Source organism: Melanostigma gelatinosum (assembly GCF_949748355.1).
Source record: "Melanostigma gelatinosum genome assembly, chromosome: 20".
Taxonomy (NCBI): Eukaryota; Metazoa; Chordata; class Actinopteri; order Perciformes; family Zoarcidae; genus Melanostigma; species Melanostigma gelatinosum.
The window spans coordinates 7,249,452-7,274,436 of NC_136653.1; the positions used below are offsets into that span (position 1 = coordinate 7,249,452).

The 24,985-nt window shown below is 41.9% G+C and overlaps 2 protein-coding genes across 5 annotated transcripts; one reads left to right on the plus strand and one right to left on the minus strand.

The window, feature by feature from the left end:
• On the minus strand, positions 1 to 8,929 carry LOC306794052 (leukocyte elastase inhibitor-like). The gene is made up of 10 exons (XM_079291917.1): positions 8,789 to 8,929; positions 8,016 to 8,203; positions 6,006 to 6,155; positions 4,992 to 5,132; positions 4,217 to 4,334; positions 3,659 to 3,801; positions 2,652 to 2,729; positions 2,321 to 2,410; positions 2,058 to 2,238; positions 1 to 1,880 (listed from the first exon to the last, which is right to left on the minus strand). Exons 2-10 carry the CDS (start codon positions 8,196 to 8,198, stop codon positions 1,654 to 1,656), a joined length of 1,311 nt encoding a protein of 436 aa, XP_079148043.1. The 5' UTR covers positions 8,199 to 8,203; positions 8,789 to 8,929; the 3' UTR covers positions 1 to 1,653.
• Positions 8,930 to 10,384: 1,455 nt separating this feature from the next.
• Positions 10,385 to 22,954, plus strand: snx16 (sorting nexin 16). Of its 4 annotated transcripts, none has more exons than XM_079291793.1 (9): positions 10,415 to 10,626; positions 11,957 to 12,491; positions 12,729 to 12,815; positions 14,465 to 14,613; positions 14,755 to 14,824; positions 15,696 to 15,832; positions 16,063 to 16,179; positions 17,696 to 17,742; positions 19,377 to 19,512. In XM_079291793.1, the coding sequence occupies exons 2-8, from the start codon at positions 12,105 to 12,107 to the stop codon at positions 17,712 to 17,714; spliced, it is 966 nt and encodes a 321-aa protein (XP_079147919.1). In that variant the 5' UTR covers positions 10,415 to 10,626; positions 11,957 to 12,104; the 3' UTR covers positions 17,715 to 17,742; positions 19,377 to 19,512. The 4 variants fall into 4 exon arrangements, with proteins under 4 accessions (XP_079147918.1, XP_079147919.1, XP_079147920.1 ...); XM_079291794.1 differs by having other exon boundaries at positions 17,696 to 17,737; positions 19,377 to 19,502; XM_079291792.1 differs by lacking the exon at positions 17,696 to 17,742 and having other exon boundaries at positions 10,385 to 10,510; positions 19,377 to 22,954.
• Positions 22,955 to 24,985: the final 2,031 nt, after the last annotated feature.

Below are 24,985 nucleotides of genomic sequence, written 5' to 3' on the forward strand. Positions count from 1 at the left end.
AAAGAGGTTTTCCAACGATTGAAAAAGATCGACAAATAATCCCAAAATGTCCACGAAGAGAAAAATTGATGCAGAGGGAAGAAAATGTAATGAAAGATGGGAAAGTGAATACATGTTTGTGCTTGAAGGAGAAAAACGGGTCTGTCTTCTGTGTTGTGAGGCGTGTCGGTGATGAAGGATACAATTCACGTCGGCATTTTGACACCAAACACGGAGCTGAATTTAGCCTCCAAGAAAAACATCAAACTGTCCAAGAATTAAAAGGCAGACTGCAATCACAGCAGAATATATTTACACAGCTACAGCCCAGTGCATGCTGAAGGTATGTGAGCAGAGCTCCGACCAGATACAGACTTTTACAAATGTCAGTTTGTGAAGAAACACCATCGCAGACCGAGTTCATGAACTAGCAGCAATCTAACAACACAGCTAGCTAAGAGACGAGCAGGTACTTGTGTTTTTAATTCACTGTTGATGAAAGCACAGACAACACGGATACATCATCTATCCATGTTTATCAGACCTGACTCTCAGTGAGCAGCTCTTGGATGTAGCTGCCATGCACAGGACGACGACAGGGAGGAACATTAGTGATGCAGAGAGGTGACACAAACAGCTTTGAACAAAGTTAATGTAATAACTTGTGTTTGATATTTGTCTTTGTTATTTTCTTTAATAGTTTTAATCTTTGATAGAGTAATGTGGGTTTCTTAACCCTCAATTAAAATGATTTATGTTACAATAACAGAAATGTGTTTAAATATAATTTTTCATTTATATAACTGCATGTACAATATGTTTACACTTAAATAAACAATAATCAAATGCAGAGACAGTTATTTAACAATATGTTAAATAAGTTACAGTTATACAGTCTTACAGTTACAACCGGCCCTTTGAGGGCGACCGTGATGCTGATGTGGCCCAGAGTGGAAATGAGTTTGACAGCCCTGCTCTATTGCTATCATTGCTCAGAACTAGAGGTGCTACACACCTGCAGAGAACAGACTTGCGCAAACAACTACAAAACTTTCCATTTTGTGACAGATGAATGCACGAAAGGATGAATGTAATGTGAAGGTGCAGTGTGTATGATGTGGATCACAGTCACATTTGTGCAGGATGACAAACAGAAGGTGGACAAACAGACTCATTGAGTAAAATGCATGTACAAAAAGATATGAACAAGATTTAACCCCACCAAGCTCCAATATGCACTTTTATTTGACCTAGCACCATACAGCAGTTTCTTTTTAAAGGCTCGCTAGCAAAATCCGGGTCTTGAAAATATTGGACAGGAACAATGATGAGAATTTACACACACATTCTAGAGCAGTGATTCTCCATTTCTTCCAGCAATACCTATTTGCATCACAGCCATATAGAGTAGCTTCAATAGATATATCTCTCCTCTGGCTGAATCACTGTGCTCTACAGGCATGGACGGATTAGTGAAGAAGGCTACTCTGCACAGATCCGTTTGAAGTTTCTGCAAGAATTTTTGTTGGGAAGTCACAAATGGACATAAAAGGACCAAAAAGTGACACGAAACTATCAAAAAGAGACGCTAACATACACAGAGGTGCGAAATGACCAAAAACGAGACCCAGAACAACCAAGAGACAGGATACGACCACAAAGACACAGTAGTTCTCACTCGGGGGAGCAGTATCGGCCCGCAAAGAGAACGCTCATGGTGGGGTTATGTCGGATGAAGAAGAGGAAGGGGTGGTCTGCGATGAATGTGGCAGGAATCATTAAAGCGCGTTCCGTCATGATAGCAGCAGTGGCAGCAGCAGCCTCCGTTCCCTCCTCGTTGACCTCCACGAAAGCCTTGTGGACGACTTTTGACAGCACCAGGTCGTTTGCTAGGGACATGCCTGTCACAGGAGAGAGAGTCCATTTTATTTCCGATGTCAGGTTTTTGTTTAAATTTCAAGTGCGACATTTTGGGTTTTGAAAGACATGTTTCTGTATGGGAGGTGGTGCTCTTTCATCTGTCTGTTCAGATATGATGTGCTCTGAGAATAATTTTACATTTATGGTGCGTTTCTCACCGGAAAAGTCACTCTTTGTGACATCAAAAGCGTCCGCCATGCCCATGCTGGTCAGAACATCTTTCAAGTTATACGTCTCCTCCATCTTGAAGCGAGGCAGCTTCACCTCAACCTCAGTTTGACCCATCATGTCTGAACGAGTCCACTCCACAAATTTCTCATAGGTCAGCTCCCTCTCCAGCTAGCATTGGTGCAATGTGAATTATTAATTGGTCCGTTTAAAATTGTGCATTTGTTTTGTTGTGTGTGTACACGTGTCCCACCTTCTCCAAGCCTGTTGTGTCGTCCTCTATCTCGTCGGGCAGGAAGATGAGCATGCTTAGCTCCTTCCCTTCATAGAGCATCTCTAGGATCTGTCCAAACACATTATGTCTTTCTTTTCATTTCATTTGAAGATAATCTGATTAGTTACAGGAATGGACATATCTTCAAAAACGTAAGTCTGATAGAACAATAGTCAAAATGGAAACAATTATGGTAAATCCATTCACTGTATTTAAAAAGAAATCTGTTCTCAAATCCCCCAAATATCAGATTGCATAGCAGACAAACAGACATGGGCAAAACCACACTGATGAAAAACACAGACATTACCTGGCAGTTGGTCTCAGGCATGGAGGCGAGACTGAATTTACTTTTCTGGCGCATCATCTTCACCGACTTCGTGTCATTCTAAAGAAATCAGCAAACAGAACAAGCCCTTTTCTTGTTGAGTCATCATTAGGAATGGGTATCATTAGGATTTTAGCGATACAACAACTCTTAGTGATACTAGTGATACTCCTTATTGGTTCAGTTCTTTATCAAGACTCTAATTGGTTATTTTTCACAACTAAATAATTGCTTTTAGGATATGTATATTATTTAAAAAAAATAATACATTCATAACATGATTGGAATTTACATACATTTTAAAACATGACGAAATATGAATGATATCTCACTGGAAACAAATCTAAAATGTCAACAAATGAAACAACATTCCTGAGTAGCATTTATAAAGAATGAAGAACACAAACATCAGTCAGTATCAGTCAGTCCTCCTGTCCTCTGTCCTGAGGAGGGCTGCTTTGTCTCAGCCGGCAGAGAAGTTCACAAAAACAAACTCAATTAAACGGACAGACGGCTTCTGTTATAGCTATGGGCGCTTGATGAGAAGCTACTTGTGTTTACAGATGTATTGAAAAAGTATTGTCTTTTTACTCGCTGTTGTTTTATTGCACTTACAGTAACGAGCATAGCTGTCGTATAGCAATCGTCAGTTGGAGGAGCTCAGCCCCGACAGAGAGTGCAGAGGAGATGCGAGCTGCAGTTTGATGATATATTAGCCGTCACCAAAACGTTCAGAAGTACCGATAAAAAAACTGATAAGGTGGGAGCTTATCACTGCTCTGGTCTTTAAGAATTTAGCACCGGGGCCCAGTTAATAGCGTGTGTTGGTACCCATCCCTCCTTATCATCACATCAAAAGGTCCAGTTTATGATTCTTCTGATATCATAGTTTTAAATAAACACTTCAATTATTACGATGGAAGCATGATGTCTTTACATTTTTTGCAAGACATGCTGATTTCTTTTCTTCAGACGTTGTGCAGCATTACCTTGTTGATTTTAAACTGAGCATCAACAGTAGAATCCTCCTTGAACTTTTTGTCCCAGTTGCCTTTGAAGTAGATGGCATTGACCAAGACCAGTATGGTTGCGCTGTCCACTATATCCTTCTTCAGCAAGTCCTTGATTTTTCCTGGTGGTCAGTATTGAGCAAAGACATCATTATTAAGACAGCGACACAGACTAGCAATGTTTTTATCCAGAGCTCAGGAAAAATTGATTTCATATTCCACCACAACTTCTAGAAGTACTAATACTTGAAGCACAAGAACAAGAGATGCGTGAAAAACAAGGAACAGAAGGCTCAATTATAGAATCAGATAGAATCGTTTTATACTTAAAAAGAAAATAAATATTACATAACCCATTGGACACAAAACGTAAAGTAAAGATGGGTCAAAGAACTTGTACACATCAACTCAAAACCTGGGTGTACACGTACAGTATCATGTAGTCTCTCTCTCTTTTCATAAGAAGGAGAGGGCTTGGAAAGGGGCCATGTAGTTCCTAATCTATGTAATGTACTGATGAGTTTGTGTGAGATCTACCTTGCGTCTCCTTCTCCACCCAGCTATTGATGTTGACTCTGGCGTCCTCTGCCTTGGTTTTGAAGTCCACAGACTCCAGCTCAGCGTTGTAGTGCTTTCTGGTTTCTGATAATAAATCCTGGAAGCAAAAACAGCACATTCGAACACTCACACCACAATTAGATACTCACATTAACCAATCCACAAGGAAGAAATATTTCAAGGAATACGCGGTCATCTGCTTGAGTTTCATTTGTATATTCACAGTTTTCAGTTCTCTGAACAAAGAATGGATTTGTTAATCTCTGATTTTGAAATAAAGCCAACATGAGTGGAGTGTTAAAAGCCCTTATTGGGTATGATTTTCTGAGAGCTGATTATGTAACTGACCCATTGCTAAGACCCGCCCTAGAGCGCCGACTGGCCAACCATAGCTTATCAGCAGCCAGCCCCGACCAGTGTCCGACAACTATCCGGCTCTGCTCCATAGACTCCAATGCAAACGTTTCCCTTCTGTCTGCTTCTCTCTGAGATAGATTTTTTCTCCAAAATAATTGTTAATATTTACTCAGTGGGTGCAGTTAGTGACAGTGTGGGCTCCATGGTAGCTCTGAGAGGGGGCGGGGCTTAGCAAAGGGTCCATTGTCTCATACAGTTAGCAATTGGATGTGTTGAACCTTGAGAAGCAATTGGATCCAGCTCACTAGAAATTAGGGTGCACATTTACAGGGTTGCAGTTCACTTTCTTACCAATTAATCAATTCATGCAGAGCAAAACAGGCTCACATACACACACCTCAACAAACTGGTAGGACTGCTCCCCATACAGCCTGTTGGCAAGGCTGAGGGCATACGGAGCGTCTTTCTTGTTGAGCTCACTCAGCAGTTGGGAAAAGCTAGTGTGGACATCGTCTTCACCATTCTCAGGTTTCAGGCACTGCGAACAAAGATGTGTTACAAAGATACACTGAGCCAGTGATAGATGCAAGACAACTTTGGATTATGTTAATATGGACTATTGACCTAGTGGTCAGCTTACCTCTTAAATAATGAGAATAGACACCAACATCATCATTAAACCCTGGTGCTCCATATACAGTTTGCAAACGCTGTGTTGGGTGTTTAAACATTACCAATGCAGGAAAAAAACCTTTTAGCACCTTTAATACATGTCATGAATCCATGCTGTAGGCCAATGCAATTGTTTCTCAATTTGTCTGTGCCAGCATGGAATGCTGCCCAGTGAAGGGAATATAAAATGGATGATTTTGGTGTCATTGTTCTCATCATTTACTGCAATTAGAATGACTTTCAGCAAAACCTCCCACGACCCGGAGGTTTTCAGAAGTTAAATTTCTCTTCATGAGACCCACAGCACCTTTTGGAAAGAATATGGAAAAAGGCAAAAACACCAAACAAAAGCCATCACATCATGAACATTATTGTGAAATAATAAATAACCCATGTGGACGGGGTTTTTTTGGCAGTTGCACACCCATTTGCTCACCAGTATGTTGTTTTACACCGTCTTATTTAAAGTGGACCAAAGACATTTTAGGATGGAGTGCTTTTGCTGCTTTGTCAAATCACCAAATTCTCCATCTGTTCATAACTCCGCTTGTTCTGCTTTTTAAAGCTTCACAGTACTCTTCATATTTCCAAATTGAGTTTTAAAAGATGTAGTACGATAACATTAGCGAGCAAAGCAGTGGGAAATGAAGTGTGAATACCAAAATCTCAGTTTTCCTCACCCGATGACACCACTAAGCCTAATCATTAATTATGCCTTTAATTTTGGCTTTGTTACCACCTTGACCAGGTACTGAGGCAGTCTGCTGGTGCGCTGTATCTGCGTCCGCAACTGCATCCGTGTCTGCATCTGCGAGTGCATCGCCGACTGCGTTTGCATCTGCTCTTCTCCCGCCTGCTTCGGTTGCTCTGCCTCAGTGAAGCAAAGGACCTGTGGGTGCAAATAGTGTCTCTCATCAGTATAGGATCACTGTAAAGGTGATAGTGTGTGTGTGTGTGTGTGTGTGTGTGTGTGTGTGTGTGTGTGTGTGTGTGTGTGTGTGTGTGTGTGTGTGTGTGTGTGTGTGTGTGTGTGTGTGTGTGTGTGTGTGTGTGTGTGTGTGTGTGTGTGTGTGTGTGTGTGTGTGTGTGTGTGGCAGGGAAAATTGATGCATAAGTTAACTATATCCATCTGAAGTCTGGCGACTGACTAGAGAAAATGAACCTCTGTACAGCCTCATGCGGAGTCACACATACAAACAAAGGCATGCATGTACACATTAACTGATGATGCTCTTCTGCTAACAACAAAGTCAGAATCCCTTCCCAGTGAAATTCCATCGCATGTTCATCCTCAACTGCCCACATAGTCAACTTCACATCTGACTGAATTGTTACTCCATCGACATCCCGACATCCCCGCAGCCTTAATACACATTTTTTATTCTGGAGTCACTCCAGTCTTCAAGTTCTCTAATTCCCTCAGTCATAAAGTATTCACATCTTTTACGTAAGAGTAATTCCATGCTGTAAAAGTCGTAGTCATTCAAAAATGTTACCAAAGTAGAAGAACATATGTTTAGAAGTTTAAACCCGAGACTGAGTCAGCATTTTTGCACTTTCGGGTCTCTCGTTTAGAAGACAATAGGTTTTTTAAATATGTTTTTGGTTAAATGCCTGAAACAAGGCCTGCTGTTAACACAAGCTGAACAGATTTTAACGTTTTGTTCTATGAGATATAATAAGTCAGTGAATACCCGTCTCGAGAATTTTGACGCTTTTACCTATCTTGAAAAAAGAGACTTGACTAATCGTCATCACTAGAACACTAGTCCTCCGTTATGTTAGTGGTGGTGATGTGAAGTCATGTGACCATGGTGTACGGTAGTTTGTTTGTTGCCTGACGTTAGCTTTTTACTTCTGGTGATTGCATTCATGCCTCAAAAATCATGAAGTTGTTCATTTGTAAAGATTATCTTGCTGCAAGTATTATAAACATTTGTTTGCCAAAGAGCTTTTTTTCTGCAATATGCTAAAATACAATGGAAAACTCCCACTGGCTTATTGTGAGGGAACCATTGCGACGTTAACTTCCAGATTGGCCTTAAAAAATGTTGTCATCCCTGCAGCTCTCCAATAACAGCAAAATGAACTTAAAGTTACAATGTCACACGTCTCTGTTTTGTTCTCTTTGGCGGCACACAGCCCATCAGCCCAGTCACCTTAGTATCAATCAGCAATTGTTTACATGAAAATCTTCAGGATTTCTTTTGTGAAAGTCTGAAAAATTTACAGGCTTTGTCGCTTCACTGTGCTGATCATTTTTGTGGTCTACAACACAAAGGAACTACTCCTCTCCCTGTAATCCGAGGCAGAATAGAACAGATCCCTGCTGATGCTGGGAGACAGAATGAGTAATAGATGCATGTCCAAACACTTTCTCCTGCCACACCCACTCTGCAAGACAATGAGCTCAACGTTTTCCATCGCAAAATCTGACCAAAACCCTCTCATCTCTTCACATTTCTGGGTCTGAATCATGTACTCATGTTTTTAATATTTCTTGGAAGATGCCTCTTCTTTCATTAAGAATACATTATTAAGAGAACTTGTTTACATGACAAAGGTAAACCTGAGCCTTTCTCCTTTAATAATATGGTTGCGAAATTCCAACACCATGACCAATCAGATCCACTGACTTGCAATGACTTTTTAATGCATGCCTGTACAAACACATCCAGATGGGTGTGTTAACCTGAGGACTGAAACTTTGTACTGTTCATTTTGAACTGTTAAAGTGTGTATACTGTACCTCTGACATCTGCGTGGCTGTGTTGCCCCTGGCCCCCAGCATCACCATAGCCAGGGCTGAAGAGATGCTGAAAGGGGAGTAGAAGATATTCGCTGTCTTGTCGTCATCACTCAGCTTTTTGAACAAGGCCAGAGAGAAGCTGGTGTTGGCCTTGGATGTCTTGGATGAGGTGGATGTCGCCATTGTGTCTGTTACAGAGCAGGAGCATTACTCATCATCGCACTATAAACCGTAGCATATATTTTATCGGAAAAACTTTTTCCAGCCACAAGAATAGTTCTTTGTCTGCATTCTTGCGCTTTTTACACGGCTGCTCAGGGACCACATGAGCGGTGTTTCAGAGACGCTACTGAATCCATATTATGGTTTTCATGAATTTCAAGTCTTCGGCCTCTTGGCTTAAATCGTTTGCAGTTGTACAACATAAGCAGCTTCTGGATTCCTTGAAATACTTTTGTATTGTTTTTGGTTTAGAACTTGGCACCATCCTCCAACAATACTCTCCCTTCCCCAGACACGTGTAGACAAATCCTCATTCTTCCTTTACCATCATCTTTTCACTCACTGATTATTCTAAATCGATTTAGATTTTAAACAAAAGTGAAACGTCACCAAACACAGTAGAACTCACACAGATATTGCTTATCACTGCTCGACCACTGTTACCATTGGAAACTAGGTAAAAAGTCATGAACTGTTACTAAAACAGGGTAATATTATTAACTGTCGCTCTCATCAAAATCAAATCACAACAAGGCACATACTGTACTTACTGATAGAGACTCTTCTTCAAGGCAACAAGTGATCGGGAACGATTCAGTGAAAGAAAGACGTGTTCTGTTTGAACCATCAGTGTTATTTTATTTGAAACACCCAAGCTCAAGTAAGTCTGGCTGCAGCTTGAGAAAGTATCTAGAAAACACACCCATCAGTAAAAGACACACCCATATCATGATTTTGGCACATGTCTTGTGGCAATGGGTGTGCTTTGTGAGAGTCTGCTAACCACAGACACACCATCCTAGAAACACTACCTCGCAGGTTGTAAGCCTCCAATAACCAGTCATGTTGCGGTTTATATCCCTGTCTGACGAAATGTCATCACTTCATCATTTTATACCATGACACATTTGTGTGAAATTGTCAAAGTTCATTCTTGAGTACATGTTTGAAATTTGAAGAAATCTCCTCTAGGCGTACCTGAACTGTTGCGTTTACGGAAATGGTACGGACACAAGTTCATAGTGACCTTTGACCTCCAAGAGCTAATCAGTTCATCCCTTTTTATTTACAGTCTATGGTTCATCCTTGAGTCCAGGTGGATTTTTGTGCCAAATTTTAAGAATTTCCCCCCAGGCGTTCTTGCGATGTCAAGTTCACGAGAATGGGCCAGACAGTCGGGTGGACAACCCAGAACATAATGCCTCCAGCCACGGCTGCACAGAATAGGTCATGAATAGATGGAGTTATGGTGCTGAGATAAAGACAAGGTGTGGTCTACAGTACATATAGGAATAACCTTTAGAAACATCACAATAGAAATGTCTTTAACACATTTCTGATCAGCTGCACTGTGAATAATGAAATGTATCAAGCAAATCAAACTGGATTTAGAGCTCATAAGTCCTGCTATCATTGCAGGTGCGGATGTTGTGGCATCACAGAATAGAGTTCACATTGTTCTTTGTTATAGGCTGGAAAGGTAAAGTAAATTTGAGACTACAGTGGCTGACTACAGTGGGACATTATTTGGCATCAATGACAAATATCTTTGGGTTATTAATTCAGGTGCAGTTTCTTTTCAGATATTTGAAGACAGTTTCAAATGTGTATATTTCTCATATAATGTTGGTACTATTCACCTGTGGCTCACAAAATATAAGGCTGCTTGATTTCTTTTAATATGCGCATGCACACGTTGTATTGTTTGCATTTTGTAAATTTGGAGATGCATTGATATAAAAAAACCTGTTTCAAATTGTTTTAGTAAGTTTGGCAAAAGTAGAATGAGGGAGTACTGGGGTTAAGGCCTCCATTTGCTTAGAAGGTTCTGCATAATCTGATCATTTTATGTGATTTCACTGCTTCCTCGAATGCCAATATTGTTCCCATTAGATGACAACAGATTTTAATTTTAGGAAGGAAATATTGTTATGATCTAGTGAGTTGAATGTATTTGATTTTATGTATAAATCGTAGGGATAAACCATTGGGATTTGTAGCATTTTGGGTCAGAATGGACTTTATCCAGCGAGGAATCGTCTGGCTACTTCACAGAAATACGGATACTGATACTTCAATATTATTTATGCTACAGCGCCCCCACCTGGTTATCTTAGCGCACTGCAACTGTCGTGGTCCGAATTCAACCGAGGTAACATGAACAGGGGAGGGGAGGAGATAGTGCAGTGGAATAACAGCAACAGAACAACCAGACATCGGGCTTTATACGTTTAAAAAATGATTTTCTGAAGGAGACGGATACTGGCTTCCTGGTAAGCGAACATCGGTGTCATCATGCGTCATCTTTGTCCACACCGGCTGCCCGTCCTAGCTCACGAGCTAACTTGAGGGTAACGTGATAGCCTTGAATCACAGGGTCCTTCCACTGGTATGGAGCGCACAGCCAACGCCGTCCAAAATGTTATCGATTTAGTGTTACCTTGTGTATTATTGTCACAATACCTTGTAGAAAATAGAAGACAACTTTTGACCAACTGTTGGAATTTCTACTCCATTCGGCATGCAACTAATATTATAAGCAGCCCCTTTATTTGTAGGAAACCTACTTTGCACCGATGTGAATTGTAAGCAACTATAACTAACGTTAGCTAACGATAGCTGCAGCTGCTGCAGCTGTTTTGCTTGGTGGTTACTTGACGTTACTTGACGGTATTTGTATATTGCCACATTGTGTTAATGGAGGTCGTACTCTTCATCTATCGCTGTCAGGTTAGCTCGCGTGCTAACTTTGCCTACCAAACGCTAGCTACATGATCATTGGCCGCTTGAAACGTGACATAAAAGTATAACGTTGGTTAAAGCAGGATATTTGCCAACCATCGTTCTGTAGTCATGCTGGCTCTAGTCGCAGCTCTTTCTACATGTTTCCTAAGCGCACCAAAATAGATATAGTCACCAGATCTCCTACGGGGCAACACATTGTAAAAACCACTGGGATGCGCTTCAGTGTCTTCAAATGGTCACTAGTAGCCAGTATAATTGTTCCCCAGAAGCTCTCAGGAGTAAGCAGCCTAAATATCATCAGTGTCATTTTGTTAATTTAACCAATTCTTCCTTTGTGCTTTTGTTCTGTAATGTTTCCATCTGTTTTTTCTTCTTCTTTTGACCTCTGGCCTTAAATTTACATTGAAATATGTATTTTAACATCCCATACACCCATTGCAATGTGTAGTACTAATGTGTAATTATTACGATAATCACACAGAGGCACAGGGCTGGTCTCTGTAAGCGCCACTGATGCTGGATTAATCCAAACAGGTTTGACAGGTAGCCAACAGTCTCTCAGGCTGACCTGATATCAATATCTGCAGGTTCCTCTTTACTTTCATCTCGTCGTGGCTTTTTGCAGCGTTTGCTAGGATCAATCAGGCTGCTATGAGAATAAGTGGACAAGAGGGTCTGACTCACTATAATTATCTACAGATCTTCACAGGCCCTTTCCCATCATGCATTTTACAAATAATGCACAAATCCATGAATTATGAATGATATGTGGCTCATGTCAATAATTAATCTGCCCTCACAGTCTGGCACCATCATTTAAGGATGTTTGCTGACAGATTCTGCTACATTGGTGGAAGTTTAAGAAAAATCTGAGGATCCCATTTTTGCCACCTGTATTTAGGGAGGCTTATAGTCCATTTTGATCATGATTAATAAAAGGAATAAAGATTATTCTCTTATTTTTCTTGGTGCAGGGTACTCGGAATCGTTGTCAGCCCCCCCACGGTGAGCGTCACTGCTTCACTTCATTATTGCACAGCTTCCACTGAAGCAAAGCCAGGTCCGTGTGAAGAGCCTGGTTGACTACTGCGGTGGCGGGGCAGGAGAACAAAGCTCAGGAAGATGGCATCACCCTTTGTGCCTGTCCCCGTGCCGTTTGACAGAGCCTTGTCAGCAGGTAGCAGCAAGCTCAGGCGGCCACAGCGAGCCTCGTCACTAGGCAGCGTCTCCAGCATCTTGGCCGGGGAGGACCATGGAAGAGGATGCGGAGGATTAGGTTCCCGGCGGCAATCCCGCGGCATGGACAGAGGCGGTCGGAGCAGGACACCACCACCCCTCTTCAGCCCTGTGACACTGGCCAGGGTGAACGGGACTCTGGAGCCCTCCATCGAGTACTCCAGCTGTCCACGCTCCATTTCGGATCCTGCTGGGAGCCAGCAAGACGAGGAGAGGCCCTTTACCCCCACTTTGCTGGGGTATGAGGTCATGGAGGAGAGAGCCAAGTTCACGGTATGAAAGCAGAAAATGGGCTTGTCATGACAACCTTTTTGAACTTGTCTATCTGTGGCACAACTTTCCAGCTAAGTGCTCTGATTACATTTGAAATGCTATGTTATTTATACCAGATATGCTCACTGAGGACAAACACACAGCATGAGGAATACTAGAGATTAAAGGTCAAATGTCAACAATCACTTCATAAAATGTGGCTTTAAGTTCACGTGTATTGTCTGATCTCTGCTGCAGGTATTCAAGGTCCTGGTCAGGAAGACTCCCGATGAGAGCTGGGTTGTTTTTAGAAGGTACACAGACTTCTCCAGACTCAACGACAAGGTGTGTTTGTTCAGAAAAACGATGATGCTAAATATCTGCAACAAACGAGCAACACTTCATTTTATAGGGTTGTAAAATAGCGATTAAATCTATCACTGAAATGCAGTAATTCAGTAACCCCAGGCAAGAAGAATGGAAACACAGGAAATGGGATCCCCCTGGTTAGGAGCAAGAGGTAAGGGGGGGGGGGGGGGGGGGACGTCTCTATCGTTCTTGTGCCTTTTCCCGCAAAAGGCAGCTGTGATGTCCATGATAAATGGTCTTTTGTCATCCACCTACTGTCATGTTTGAGGCCTCATTCATACATTCAAATGGCAGGAAATGTTTCCGCATCAGGTGCATCCATCAATGCGGCACGTATGCACAAACATGTGAATGATATTCCTTTGTGTATTTATCTAGAAGTTATTGAAGAGGACTTGGCTTTCTGTGCACACAGCCAAACATGCACACACATGATTGATCCGGTTTTCGGCATGCGGCACGGTCTTCACACTGTGGCCGGAATCAAACCATTGTGTGTTTAGTGGTGTGGAACCTCACCCAACATTGTTTTACTGTACGTTTGTGCACATGGCTCAGGCTGCTAAGTGAAGACAACGATGTGTACATAGACACTGAACCCACCTCCTGCTGAGCAAACTGACATCAGGGCCTCTCCTCAATACAGTATCTCCCATAGTTGACCACATGAAAAGAATTCCGCCTTCCACTATTCCGCCTACCGTACATCTGTTTTTGAGGATTTAGTAAATCGCGATGGAAATAGGCGTGATTAACTTTGAAGGCTCCAACTGAGGCAGTCCGCACAGGACAATGAGCAGAAGAGGTCAGCCCTAGTTCTTATCAAAGGCAGCAGTTGGTCATTTTTCAAGGGGTTCATTTATAATGGTATTGTGACAAGTTTGAGTTTTCATGTCAAACATTGCACACGCACACTGAGCAGTACTTCCAGAAGCTGTGTGGTTTGGCCCGTAAGCGACAGTTCCTCCCGTCAGGGTCGTATCTCATAATGTGGCAGGAGGTTGATGCAAGGGTCATCAGTAGAGGGGATGAATGTCTTCCTTTCTCTGCTCCTGAGACTGTGGGAGCGGTTCTCGAGCAGAGAATGCCATGCCAATGTAATTTACTTCAGGGTTCTCCGGAGGAGTCGACGCATGTTTGCGTCACAGTTGAAGCGCCAGGCGACAGCCGTGGCCAGAGGCATTGTGCTGGTTAGATTTTGGTGGTCGATGGTCAAAATAACTGTGACCTGACAAAACATGTTTTTGACCAAAACTCCAGAATTAATATGTTAATTATGGCAATTTCACAAAAATAGCTTACAGGATCAAATGATAAAGTGATGACATTTTGTACAGATATGTCTCTAAACTGCATTGTGACTGGTTGGTGGAGGCATACCTCCTAGTTTTTGTAACATTTCGGTGTAATGATGCGATTGCTCTTCCTCCACACTGAATCACAGCGCCCTGCACATGTAATGCAGAAGTGTGGCGCGAGTGCTTCAGGGAGCAGCAACGTACCGTTTCTCTTTGCCACTCTTACCTCACACTGTCCTCAGCTGTGAAGTGTTCTTTCACGATAACGGCTGTGACTAACTCTGTGAGAGAGACCATGTGATAAGTGTGTGTTTGTGTGTCTTCTAGCTGAAGGAGATGTTCCCCGGCTTCCGCCTCTCGCTTCCTCCCAAGCGGTGGTTCAAAGACAACTATGACAGCGACTTCCTGGAAGACAGACAGTTGGGACTACAGGCTTTTTTGCAAAACCTGGTGGCACACAAGGACATCGCCAACTGGTATGTCACATGATTATGCAGAGTCTTTTGTTAAAATGGAATTATTTTTGCCTTTTTGTGTAAACGACGTGGTCATCTGATAGTTGATAAACCCTTCATTTTTAAAAAGATTTTCTTATTACTGAGCATTCTCCTCGACAGCCTGGCAGTGAGAGAGTTTCTGTGTCTGGATGACCCACCTGGGCCTTTCGATAGTCTGGAGGAGAGCAGAGTAAGTGTGCATACGCATGTGACGTCACGTTAGCTCGTGTACTGTATGTGCTATCCGTGTCATTTCAAGGCCTTTTAATTGATCATTGATACAGTAGCTTTGAGAACCGACCATGTTTTGTCCGTCACAGGATGTATAGAAACCAAGACTACTCTAAAGTTCACACTTAGTTTTTCTTTAGACTCTTAGATATTTACTTGACCACATTTTTTTATTTTAGATTAGATATGAAAAGAAACACCCAACTGCAGATCAGAAGACAGAAAGAAATACATTAAGATGGAAGCTTTGGAAAGAGAAAGGTATAAACAGGTTGTGGCCCTGAGAGCTCTTGTAAAGTGACCTTTTTTATACATCTTCATTTGCTGCCATATCCATTTCTGCTGTCACCAGTGCTTTTATTGTTTTTATTGAGCTATTAGGACTGACCTATCACCATTTTCTCCCTCTCTCACTGTTTGAGATCTCTTTTCCTCTGTGTGTGTCTTAAGACTACAGTAAATACAAAGCTTTATATTATCTGTATTATTTATATGTATTTTAGCAATAAAAACGATACCCAGCCCTACATTTTCCAGGGATATCATATGAAGTGACTTGAACTCACTCACATCACAGCAGGCAATGAACATGTTTCACTTGCCTCTTGATTGGACCTGGACATGTTTTCAGGCTGACACCAGGCAATGATTTTAGATTCAACAAGTGGCTTTATGTTAAAGTAGGGTCTGCCATGTTGAGGTATCCTGCATGCAGAAATGTTATCCCCGTCGTCTCCTCTGTTGCTTGCCAGGATTTACCCGCCAATCCTTGTTTCCTACTATATTAAATATTTTCTGTTCATCTTTTCTCCGTCACTGCCTCCCTCCAGGCGTTCTGTGAAACTCTGGAGGAGAGCAACTATCGTCTCCAGAAGGAGCTGCTCGAGAAGCAGAAGGAGATCGCCTCCCTGAAGAGGAGGTTGCAGGAGAGGGAGCAAGCCCTCCTGCTACTGCAGAAGCATATCAAGTCAGTAGACACACACACACACACACATACAATACAAGGAACGGGTTTTAACAAACTACAAAAGACAAAAAATTACATACAAGCGGCGCACATGTGGTCCACACTATGTGCTGCTTCTTAGGCAGAGGGAGGTGGTCATTGAGGGCCGCACGCAAGTTCTAAAATAGCATCATACGTAGTAACTAAGTCAATAAAAACCACCTGGTTCTGTGTGTCTCTGTCCGTCCCAGTGGCGAGTGTGTGAGCCCCGAGTCTCTGTGCGATCTGTCAGCTCAGGGCAGCGAGAGCAGTGCAGATGTGGAGTCGTCCGCTGCAGAGGCTGATCAGGATGTGCTCGACGACACTGGGTAATGGACACACACACACACACCACACGCAGTAGTGAATGAGATTCATGAGTGCAGCGCCAGAAAACTCCACAAATGTAGAGACCAAACACAACTCACACGGCCCCGTTCTGAAGTGAATCCCAGCATCCCATTCTCCGGTTGGTTCTATTACACAGAGCAAATGATGCCGAGTGATATTCCACATTTGGTGTTTTTCTGCCACAAAAAGAGAGCCCCAAAATACATGTTCTAATGCTTTAGGAAGTGGCTCAGGAGTCGAGGGCACAGTTAACTGGTCAACGGTTGAATGCTGCATCAATCACCCTATGGAGCATCCATGCATTGTGACCTTTGCTTGTACAAATACACATGTCTCTAAAGCCCACGTTTCCCGTTTTGCTTGTGTTTTCCTCACGTGACCGTGAAGCTGTAGGCTTCTTACTAAATATGAAGTAAAGCATGTGGATCTCCCTTCAGTTAAACCATGGCTTATTGACTATCAGCCGTGGTGAACTTGATTGGCCGGTCCGAAGCAGTGTGCACTTTTCTCTACTACCTAATCAAATGACAGAGGAGGAAATAGGCACAAGAAGACGGATGCATTTGAACCCTGTGCTCTGCTTCCACCTATAGTTGGAAAAGTATTCTAATGTCCATAGCAGAAGTAGCAATACCACAATGGAAAGAATACTGCGCTACAAGTAAAAGTCCTGATAAAAAAATACTGTTATTGCTACACACACGCTTGGATACAAATGCAAGACTTTTACTCTCTTACATAATACCAGGTTATGTTCAGTAATACTGGTCCTGTTATGAGTCCTGGGCCTGCTGGTCTAATTGATAAGCCTCCTAACTGTAATGTTTAAGCACTTTATCTCAAAATGATGTACCGGTAATCTGATCTGAGAATACTCCTGTTAAACGTTCAAATTTACCCGTCAAAAGTTCCGCCTCTCATCTTAACAATGATACACTAATCCAATCACAATTCTTTTGATTCATCACTAACTATAAGCTTCCTTTTTTTGCACTGCATTGATTTATTAGTCCTTACCAGAAAATAATCCCAATTGCTACAGACATACAGATCCATTATAAAGCATTATGAAGGTTACTTTAGATATTTTTAGAGCCCATTATTTTTTATTGCCCATTGACAGGATATCCAATGTCCTAGTATCTTTATCCCCACATGACTCCCAGATATCAGTGATCATTTCCAGTAATTGATCCAATTTGTAACTGGCTTTTTAATGTCATGAAATGCAAAACCCAAACTGTCCTTTAATCATTTTGGGCCCAAATGACAAACCTTTGCACATGGCTGTATCGACACATCAGCCTCTGATCTGTTCTTTAAATAAATGATTCGTTGGCATGTACGTCTGCAAAGGTACCATTGATTTTAAAAGTGAAAATATGAATACCATTATTATTTTTTTCATCATAATCACACCTGTTAGTGTGCTTTTAAAAAAGAAAAAATGTTCCCCTTCCCTTCTTGTGTTTTTTCGACCTTCACATTTCACAGCAGTGCTGCCCCAATCTGAAAAAAAAACGAGTCCCATAAGATGTGAGGTACTTTATACTGTATACCAGCTCAGGCTGACACTACACGGGCATACTGTCTTGTCGCATTCTTCTTCTCAGTAACCTGCATCCCACTGTTCACTTGAATGGAGGTGTCCTTTCTCCGTGGTATCAGGATGCAAAAGAACAGGTTTCTATTATTTTCACATCTTGTCTTAATACCATGCTCGTATGCCATACGTGCAGTTAATTGTTGCTCTTATTGTTCCTAATATCCACACTGGCCATATATACTGTACATGACATGTGAGCATTGTATTGAGATTTCCATTGGAGAACAATATGAACCTATCTTTTATGTGATTGGATGTTTATCAAGGTTGGGGTCATTTCACTTTCAGGAAAAGATCTTACCTTCTCTTACACAAATTCTCTTAAAGGGAAATTTGGCACCTTATGGGTGGATGTCCCAATCAGTGCTCATGGTACATGTAGTCAATTAAAGAAATTAATTCCTCAGTGTGATCCCCGCTGCAGCCTGAATATCCGATTCATCAAAAACAGTAAAATGTGTCCTCGTCCATAACATCCTCACATATTTCAGCTGTCGCATCAAATGCAGGAAGGGGTTTTCTTGGACAACAGGGCTTCAGGCCACAAAATACATTTAAAAATAGACACTAAAGTGAAGTTTTTTTTGTAGTATTTCCCATTTTTGAATTTAACTGTCCTGAAAATGATTTGTTCCCAACCGTGGCACGTATCCATCGTACTGCCGTGTTCTGTGCTCTGTGAACCTTTTGGCTGTGCCACACTGCTCCCCTGCATCATATCTGACTAACACGTGCTGTTAGCGCCTCTCTTTCACACGGTGATGTGGGCATTGTAGGTTGTTGGATTTCAGGTCTTGCTCCTTCCTCTCATCATCTGGTTTCATGACATGCAGGGGAAATCCCTTAACTGAAGGCAGAATGAGTGTGGTGGGAAAAATAAATGTTCTCATCCAAACATAATCCCTCTCAATCATCACTTATGACCCATTACAAGTGTGTTGTGTTGTATCTGCAGATACCCTGCACACTGTCTGGATTTTCTTATTTTGCTCTGTTGGGGATGTTTCTGAGCTATAAAAAAAGGCCGGAAATAAGTAAGGCAAGCGGATAAAGCTCGTTCCAAAACGAGAGTGAATCTGGGGCTGGCTTCTACCTGCTCGTCCACAAACCGACAAATCCTTCTCATTCTGCCTTTTGAATCAGCATGTGTAAATTATACCATCTGTTTGAGCTGTCTGGTAGTAATGTATTCAACAAATGGCTAGTCGGCTCGTCACAAATGGTGTGGAGTTCTGTACACAGACATCTCCTTGTTACATGTCATGCAGTGTGAGATGGAAGAGGATCCGAGGTAAGAACCTGTCTCCCTGCTGTGTTTTCAGTGGACCTGTAACTTGCTGTTGTCGTGGCATTAATAACACGTCCCTACAGTATGCGTCTCCTTCCAAGGATGGCTCCTAAGTTGGGCTATATTAGCGTCTCTCCTCCACTGTACGTTTCCTCTTTGATCCTCTCGGTCTGTCTGGCTTCATGTTGTCTGAGGTGTACAGCTCTCACGTTGCGTTGCATTTGAGTTGAATAGGTCAATTGCTGAATTTGTTTCCTCTGCTGTGACCTCCTTATCTCTAGTGGCAGATGTGAGGTCCAACCTTTGCGATCCTCCGCCTGTTGGTGTGGTCCGCCACTCAGCGTCTCTCCTCCGGTCATTGAGGTCACTCAGCTTCACCACCAGAAGCTGGAACAATAACAATGAACACTGGTCCCCCTCTCCTCCTTTTCCCTCCATTTCCTCCATCCCTACTTCATTATATTTGAGTGCTATTCCACACCCTCTTGTTTATTTTTCTGGCCTCTCATTTACCTTATCATTCCTTCCCCCCGCCACAACTCCAATCTCCTCTTTTCACTTTCCACTTTGTTACCGCTGTTTGGCCTTTCAGTCTTGGAGATAGATCTGAAGCAGCAGTTATCTCAAGATCCGTGTAAATGTTAAAAGGGAACATCTTCATACTGCAACAGCCTGTTTCACTTATATTTCCCCCTACACAATGGGTCATGGGATATTTTAGCTGGCCCCTACAGAAGACATCCTGAAGACCTCACTCAACATGTGCAAGATATGAACTATATCTTGAATTACATGGTTACACTTATGTAAACTTAAAACTAAGTTGATCTGTCTTGTGGGGATTTTTCAATCCTTCCCGTTTACTTTTGAACCTCGTACAGCCAGTCTGAATCAACTTGATCCTGCAGTCACAAAGTCAAAGTGTGGCTTCTTGACAAAAAAAAAAGATCACTTAAAGACATTCACAGTCATGACAATCTACAGAAAACCCGAACCATCATCTCATCAGTTTCTGCAGACGTGCGTTGTGGCTCATCACTTGAGACGAGAGGCCCTCCTCTCAAACCAGAGAACCCCCCCCCCCCCCCCCCCCCATGTGACTATAGGGATAAATAAAAGTCTGGATAGATTAGATGTCTCAGGATATGCACCAGTAACCAGGTGGGTATCACAGAGGATTGATAACTTTATGTACTTCCATGTCATTGCTTTGTCCGCCATTGACTCCCATTGAGACTATAGACTGACCTGCGTCTACAGGCCTCGGCTCCCCCATGTGTTAGTGCCATGGAAGATTTCTGGGGAACTAAAGTCCTGTGAGAGACCATGCATCAAATCTGTAATGTATTCTATAGAGAGAGAGAGAGAGAGAGAGAGAGAGCCAAGGAAATGTGGTCCATTGTTGCTTTTAGAAGAATGTAATGTCATTGCCCTGACAGTTTGCTTATGCCAATTTAAGGAAAGTCCATAAATATTTACAACACTAAACCTCTTCTGGCACCTTGCCTGTTAATAGAGTAGACTGAGCCTGGACTGGCATCAGTTTCCTCAAGGTATACCTAGATGTTGTAACATGGGTATCAACAAGGGACCAGTTCACCCATTCAACAAAAAAAATAAACATGTTCTACTAACCTACGAGTGTGTGGCCTTGCAGAAGGTTTTGGTCATATCTGCTATAGATTTTAACGGTGATCTATGTACAGAATTCAGTGCATTAACATAGCAGCAAACAGCTATTTGTAATGTAAAGATATAAACAAAACCGGGAAATACCGGAAGTGAACAAGTCACCATTTCTACGGTGGTGTCTCTCGCATGCAGGCTGTTCTAGGAAGTGTAAAATGTTCTACTTTCAAGTTTACATTCCGTATTAACTTACTTTTAACAACGATGTCGAGAACAACCTGCACTTATCAGCTGCCTAATGTTAGTCTAACGTGGTGAAACAAGTAACATCAGCCAAGTCAACACTGCTTAGCTAGCGTAGCAACGGTTAGTGTGCTTCAGACAACTAAGCTAACCTAATGTCCTTGTAACAGCCTTCAATTTTACTTTAATCAATAAACAAATATATACTAATCTGTCTTATCTACACCAACCATTTAAGTAAGTTACTACGAGTAACCAAGGACGGACTTGGCTGAAAGTTATCAGTTAACACGGTTAGCAGACACTGAGTCACTACGACGTACATTTTAGTGCACGCGAGTCTCTTTTGTTCCCCACTGGCGATGTAATGGCCGCCACTGTGCATTGTGCTCATATGGCAATTACCGCTGATAATGCCGCCCCAGATCGTTCCCCTTTGAGGTAAATGCTGTTAGCTCTCTCAGCACTGGTGCCGTCATCTGCGCCGTTTGGTGCTTATAGCACCGTTAGCTTCTAGCCGCAGGCTCAGCCGGCTCCATGTTGAAAGCCATGTGGAGGCATTGAATTCCGTTCTCAGCATCTTTAAATATATCCACTTCTAAGGTTTCTGCCTCTATCTTCATCCAATTTAGGTCAATGGAATTTTTGTTTGTGGTGCCCAAAGTAAAATGGCAATGAAAAAACAGTAATCCACAGACACGGGGAAACCACCATCTACCGGCCCATTATCCCTCTTGACAGGGCCATCTGAGGGTAACATCAGGAGGAACTGTGACCTCTGCACATAAAACCAAAACTATCTGCAATGCTAGATTCCTGTAAGAGTAGGCGAGAACATTTTGTCGTCTGGATGAACTAACCTTTCACATCTAGGGTTGCTCATCTTGAGACACTAGCAAGAGTATGTTAGCAGCGGCACTCGAGTCAGACCAGAGTCTTGACAATTCTGCGACTATAATGCATAAAGTTGCCTGTATGATTTTGGGTCGGGGGCTGATAAACGCTTAATTTGCAGGTCGGGCGGTGCAGATTGGCTCTTATAGCGGGTCGGTGGGTGCGGGTATTAGAAAAGAGTGTCACCAGGCCCGAAAGCCATACAAAACACTTGAAGGGCAGTGGTTTCACATTTTGTAGTGTGTTTTCACTCTTTGATGATGAGTTAATGAAGTGTATAACAACCAGAGCTCGATTGAATCGTCTCACACTCGACCTGGAAACAAAGGTTATGTGATGCACTTTATGGATGAATGGCAACCCATAACGTTGGCTAGGATATGCTTTTTACTACTTCATTTGTTTGAGACAGAAACGTGCCTTTTCAACCACTGAATCTGTCTTGAGTTCCAACTGGATCTAATGTGTCAATATTTGATTTATGTATATGAGTTTTGTTAATGTGTTGTTGTTCTGTAAATTCCCTTCACGCGTAATTCTAAGTGCCTTGAACATTTTTCACCTGACTTTTCTTTTGATGTGTTTAAATAGCTTTATAGATTTGTGCAGAACATGAAACAATTCCACTTTGTTCCTCTGATGGAAACGATCTTTTAAATAACCCTCATGTGTATGTTGTTGCTTGGAATAGAATGAAGAGACTTTTTTTTGTAATGATACATGAATCAATATGAAGTTTTAGTTCACCTATAGTTGCACGATGAAAGACTTAAATGAATAACCTTTGGTGTCACTGTTAATGTCCTGCGTTTCAAAGGGGGGTAATTCACTGAGACGTCTGGTCCGAAATGAATACTGTGGACACAAAAACATGTCACAGCAGAGATGTTTATCAGAAATAAATATTTAATTCACCCACAATCAGACATGGAATGATCTATTGAATACACGTGTATGCTTCTTCACATTTAAAGTCTGCCTTCATGAAATCAGATTAGTAGTCTGTGCTTGGGTGAAATAAACTGTCAGGTCTCATAAGTGATGAGATGATGTGGGTTTACGGTTACTGTGAGGCCCATTTTAAAAGTGTGATGCGTTCAAAATGTAATAAATTCTTATCACAGAAATATCCTCTTTCTTTGCCAACATAGTATCTTCTAAGCTTTTAAAATGTCCCTAGAGAGGGGACTGTATGCTTACTGTCTGCATAGTAGATGTTACACGAGATTGTAACTCGTGTAACATCATGAACAGTTGAAAAGTAAATGCAATGATGCGTTAAGATACATTGTATTCATAACGTATATGTTGAAGTGAAAGGAATTCACAAATCCTGATAAATGGAAAAGGTAATTGATTAATGAACATTTTTGGCCATGTCAATGACTGCATGTCAGGTCTTTTGAGTCAATTCGAAGTTGATGGCTGGCCAACCCAGATGAGACCTCGAGATCTCTGGAATGAAGATCCCAGAACCAAGAACTGCCAACCGTACCCCTCTCCTGCCACTGCGATAAGGTAAACATAAACTGTAGGGTTGCACCGATACCGATATGCAGACCAGGTACGAGTACTTACATTATAGTATCCATATCGAGGGATGAGTACTTAAGTTAGAATTGATAATAAAAATATCCCCATAGTCGAAATTATGAGATAGAAAGTCGAAGTTATGAGATAGAAAGTCATAATTCCGAGATAGAAAGTCAAAACTATGATAAAGTCATAATGATGAGATACTTAAACACAGAAGCAGCTCTTTGGCTGGTTACTGTACATTTGAAATGGAAATGTATTGTGAGTACATTGAAGACTACTTCAAACGTTGCTTTAAAAACACATGAAATACTTCATGTCATTGTGCAAACGCACCCTTGAAAGGATTTTAAGCTTTGAACAAAGTTATTGTAATAACTTGTGTTTGATATTTGTCTTTGCTATTTTCTTTAATAGTTTGATCTTTGATAGAGTAATGTGGGTTTCTTAACCCTAAATTAAAAGGATTTAAGTTATAACAGAAATGTGCTTAAATATATTTTTACATTTATATAGCTACATGTACAATATTTTTACACTTGAATAAACAACAATCAAATGCAGAGACAGTTATTTACCAAAATGTTAGTAGAGTAGTTACATTTACACAGTCTTACATTTACAACCGGCCCTTTGAGGCCGACCGTGATGCTGATGTGGCCCTGAGTGAAAATGAGTTTGAGACCCCTGCCCTAGAGGCAGCTCGCGCACCCCCAGGGGTGCGCGCACCACACTTTGGGAATCCCTGGTCTAGTACAACACTCCCTTCACTGCTGACACAGAACCGCCTGTCCATCTCACACTCAATTTTACCCTCACTTGTGAACAAGACCCCGAGATAAAGCACTTAAACTCCCTTGCTTTGGGCTGTGACTCACTCCCGACCTCGTGGGTGCAATCCACTGTTTTCAACAGATCCAAAAGACTTGAAGGTACTAAAAGGTTTATCGACAGGAGAATCAATATTTAAAAGCAATACAGAATACCTGAGAGTCTTAGTTAGAATTGTCACCTGGCACCTGACTTTTGTGTTTTCCTTTACATAAATAACAAGCGGTAGCTGGCAACGCAATACGCGGTTCTTTTCCCTTTTTGGGGGGGGGGGGGGGTCCATCGGTGCATCCGAGGAGAGGCAGATGGTTTCATTCTGGATGAAGTTGGCTGTCGTGTGCTTCTGCTTTTGGATTCTGCATTTGACCGCAGTCAGCGCTGGACAGTACGGCCGCAAGTCAGGCGGCAAGGCCAAAGCTCCGCAGAAGCCTCAGCCCCTCGACGCAGGTGAGTGCATGGGTTGCGCTGTTTTACTCGGCAGGCCGTTTCTACAGTTTATAGCTCACTAGTAACTAACAACTGCACGATTTTAGTCAGATGATGAACGCAGATACTCAATAATAGAGACTAACCTACACTAAACTATTCATTTACAATTGAGTGTGTGTATATTTTTATATAGACAATCCTACAGTTTACATAAAAACACTGTACATATTTTTATAGAAAAATATATTAGGACTAGGCTACTACACAGTATGATGAATTATGAACTGCAAAATGTATACACAGAATATTTTGAATTGTAACAATTGCT

Bases quoted from the DNA above. Each gene is read 5' to 3' on its own strand.
- snx16 (XM_079291792.1), top strand. From the start codon at position 12,105: ATGGCATCACCCTTTGTGCCTGTCCCCGTGCCGTTTGACAGAGCCTTG. The intron at 14,614-14,754 runs GTATGTCACATG...TCTCCTCGACAG, and splicing joins CACAAGGACATCGCCAACTG to CCTGGCAGTGAGAGAGTTTC. The intron at 14,825-15,695 runs GTAAGTGTGCAT...GCCTCCCTCCAG, and splicing joins ATAGTCTGGAGGAGAGCAGA to GCGTTCTGTGAAACTCTGGA.
- LOC306794052 (XM_079291917.1), bottom strand. From the start codon at position 8,198: ATGGCGACATCCACCTCATCCAAGACATCCAAGGCCAACACCAGCTTC. The intron at 4,335-4,991 runs GTGTGTGTATGT...TTTTGCTTCCAG, and splicing joins AGTCCTACCAGTTTGTTGAG to GATTTATTATCAGAAACCAG. The intron at 3,802-4,216 runs GTAGATCTCACA...ACTGACCACCAG, and splicing joins GGTGGAGAAGGAGACGCAAG to GAAAAATCAAGGACTTGCTG.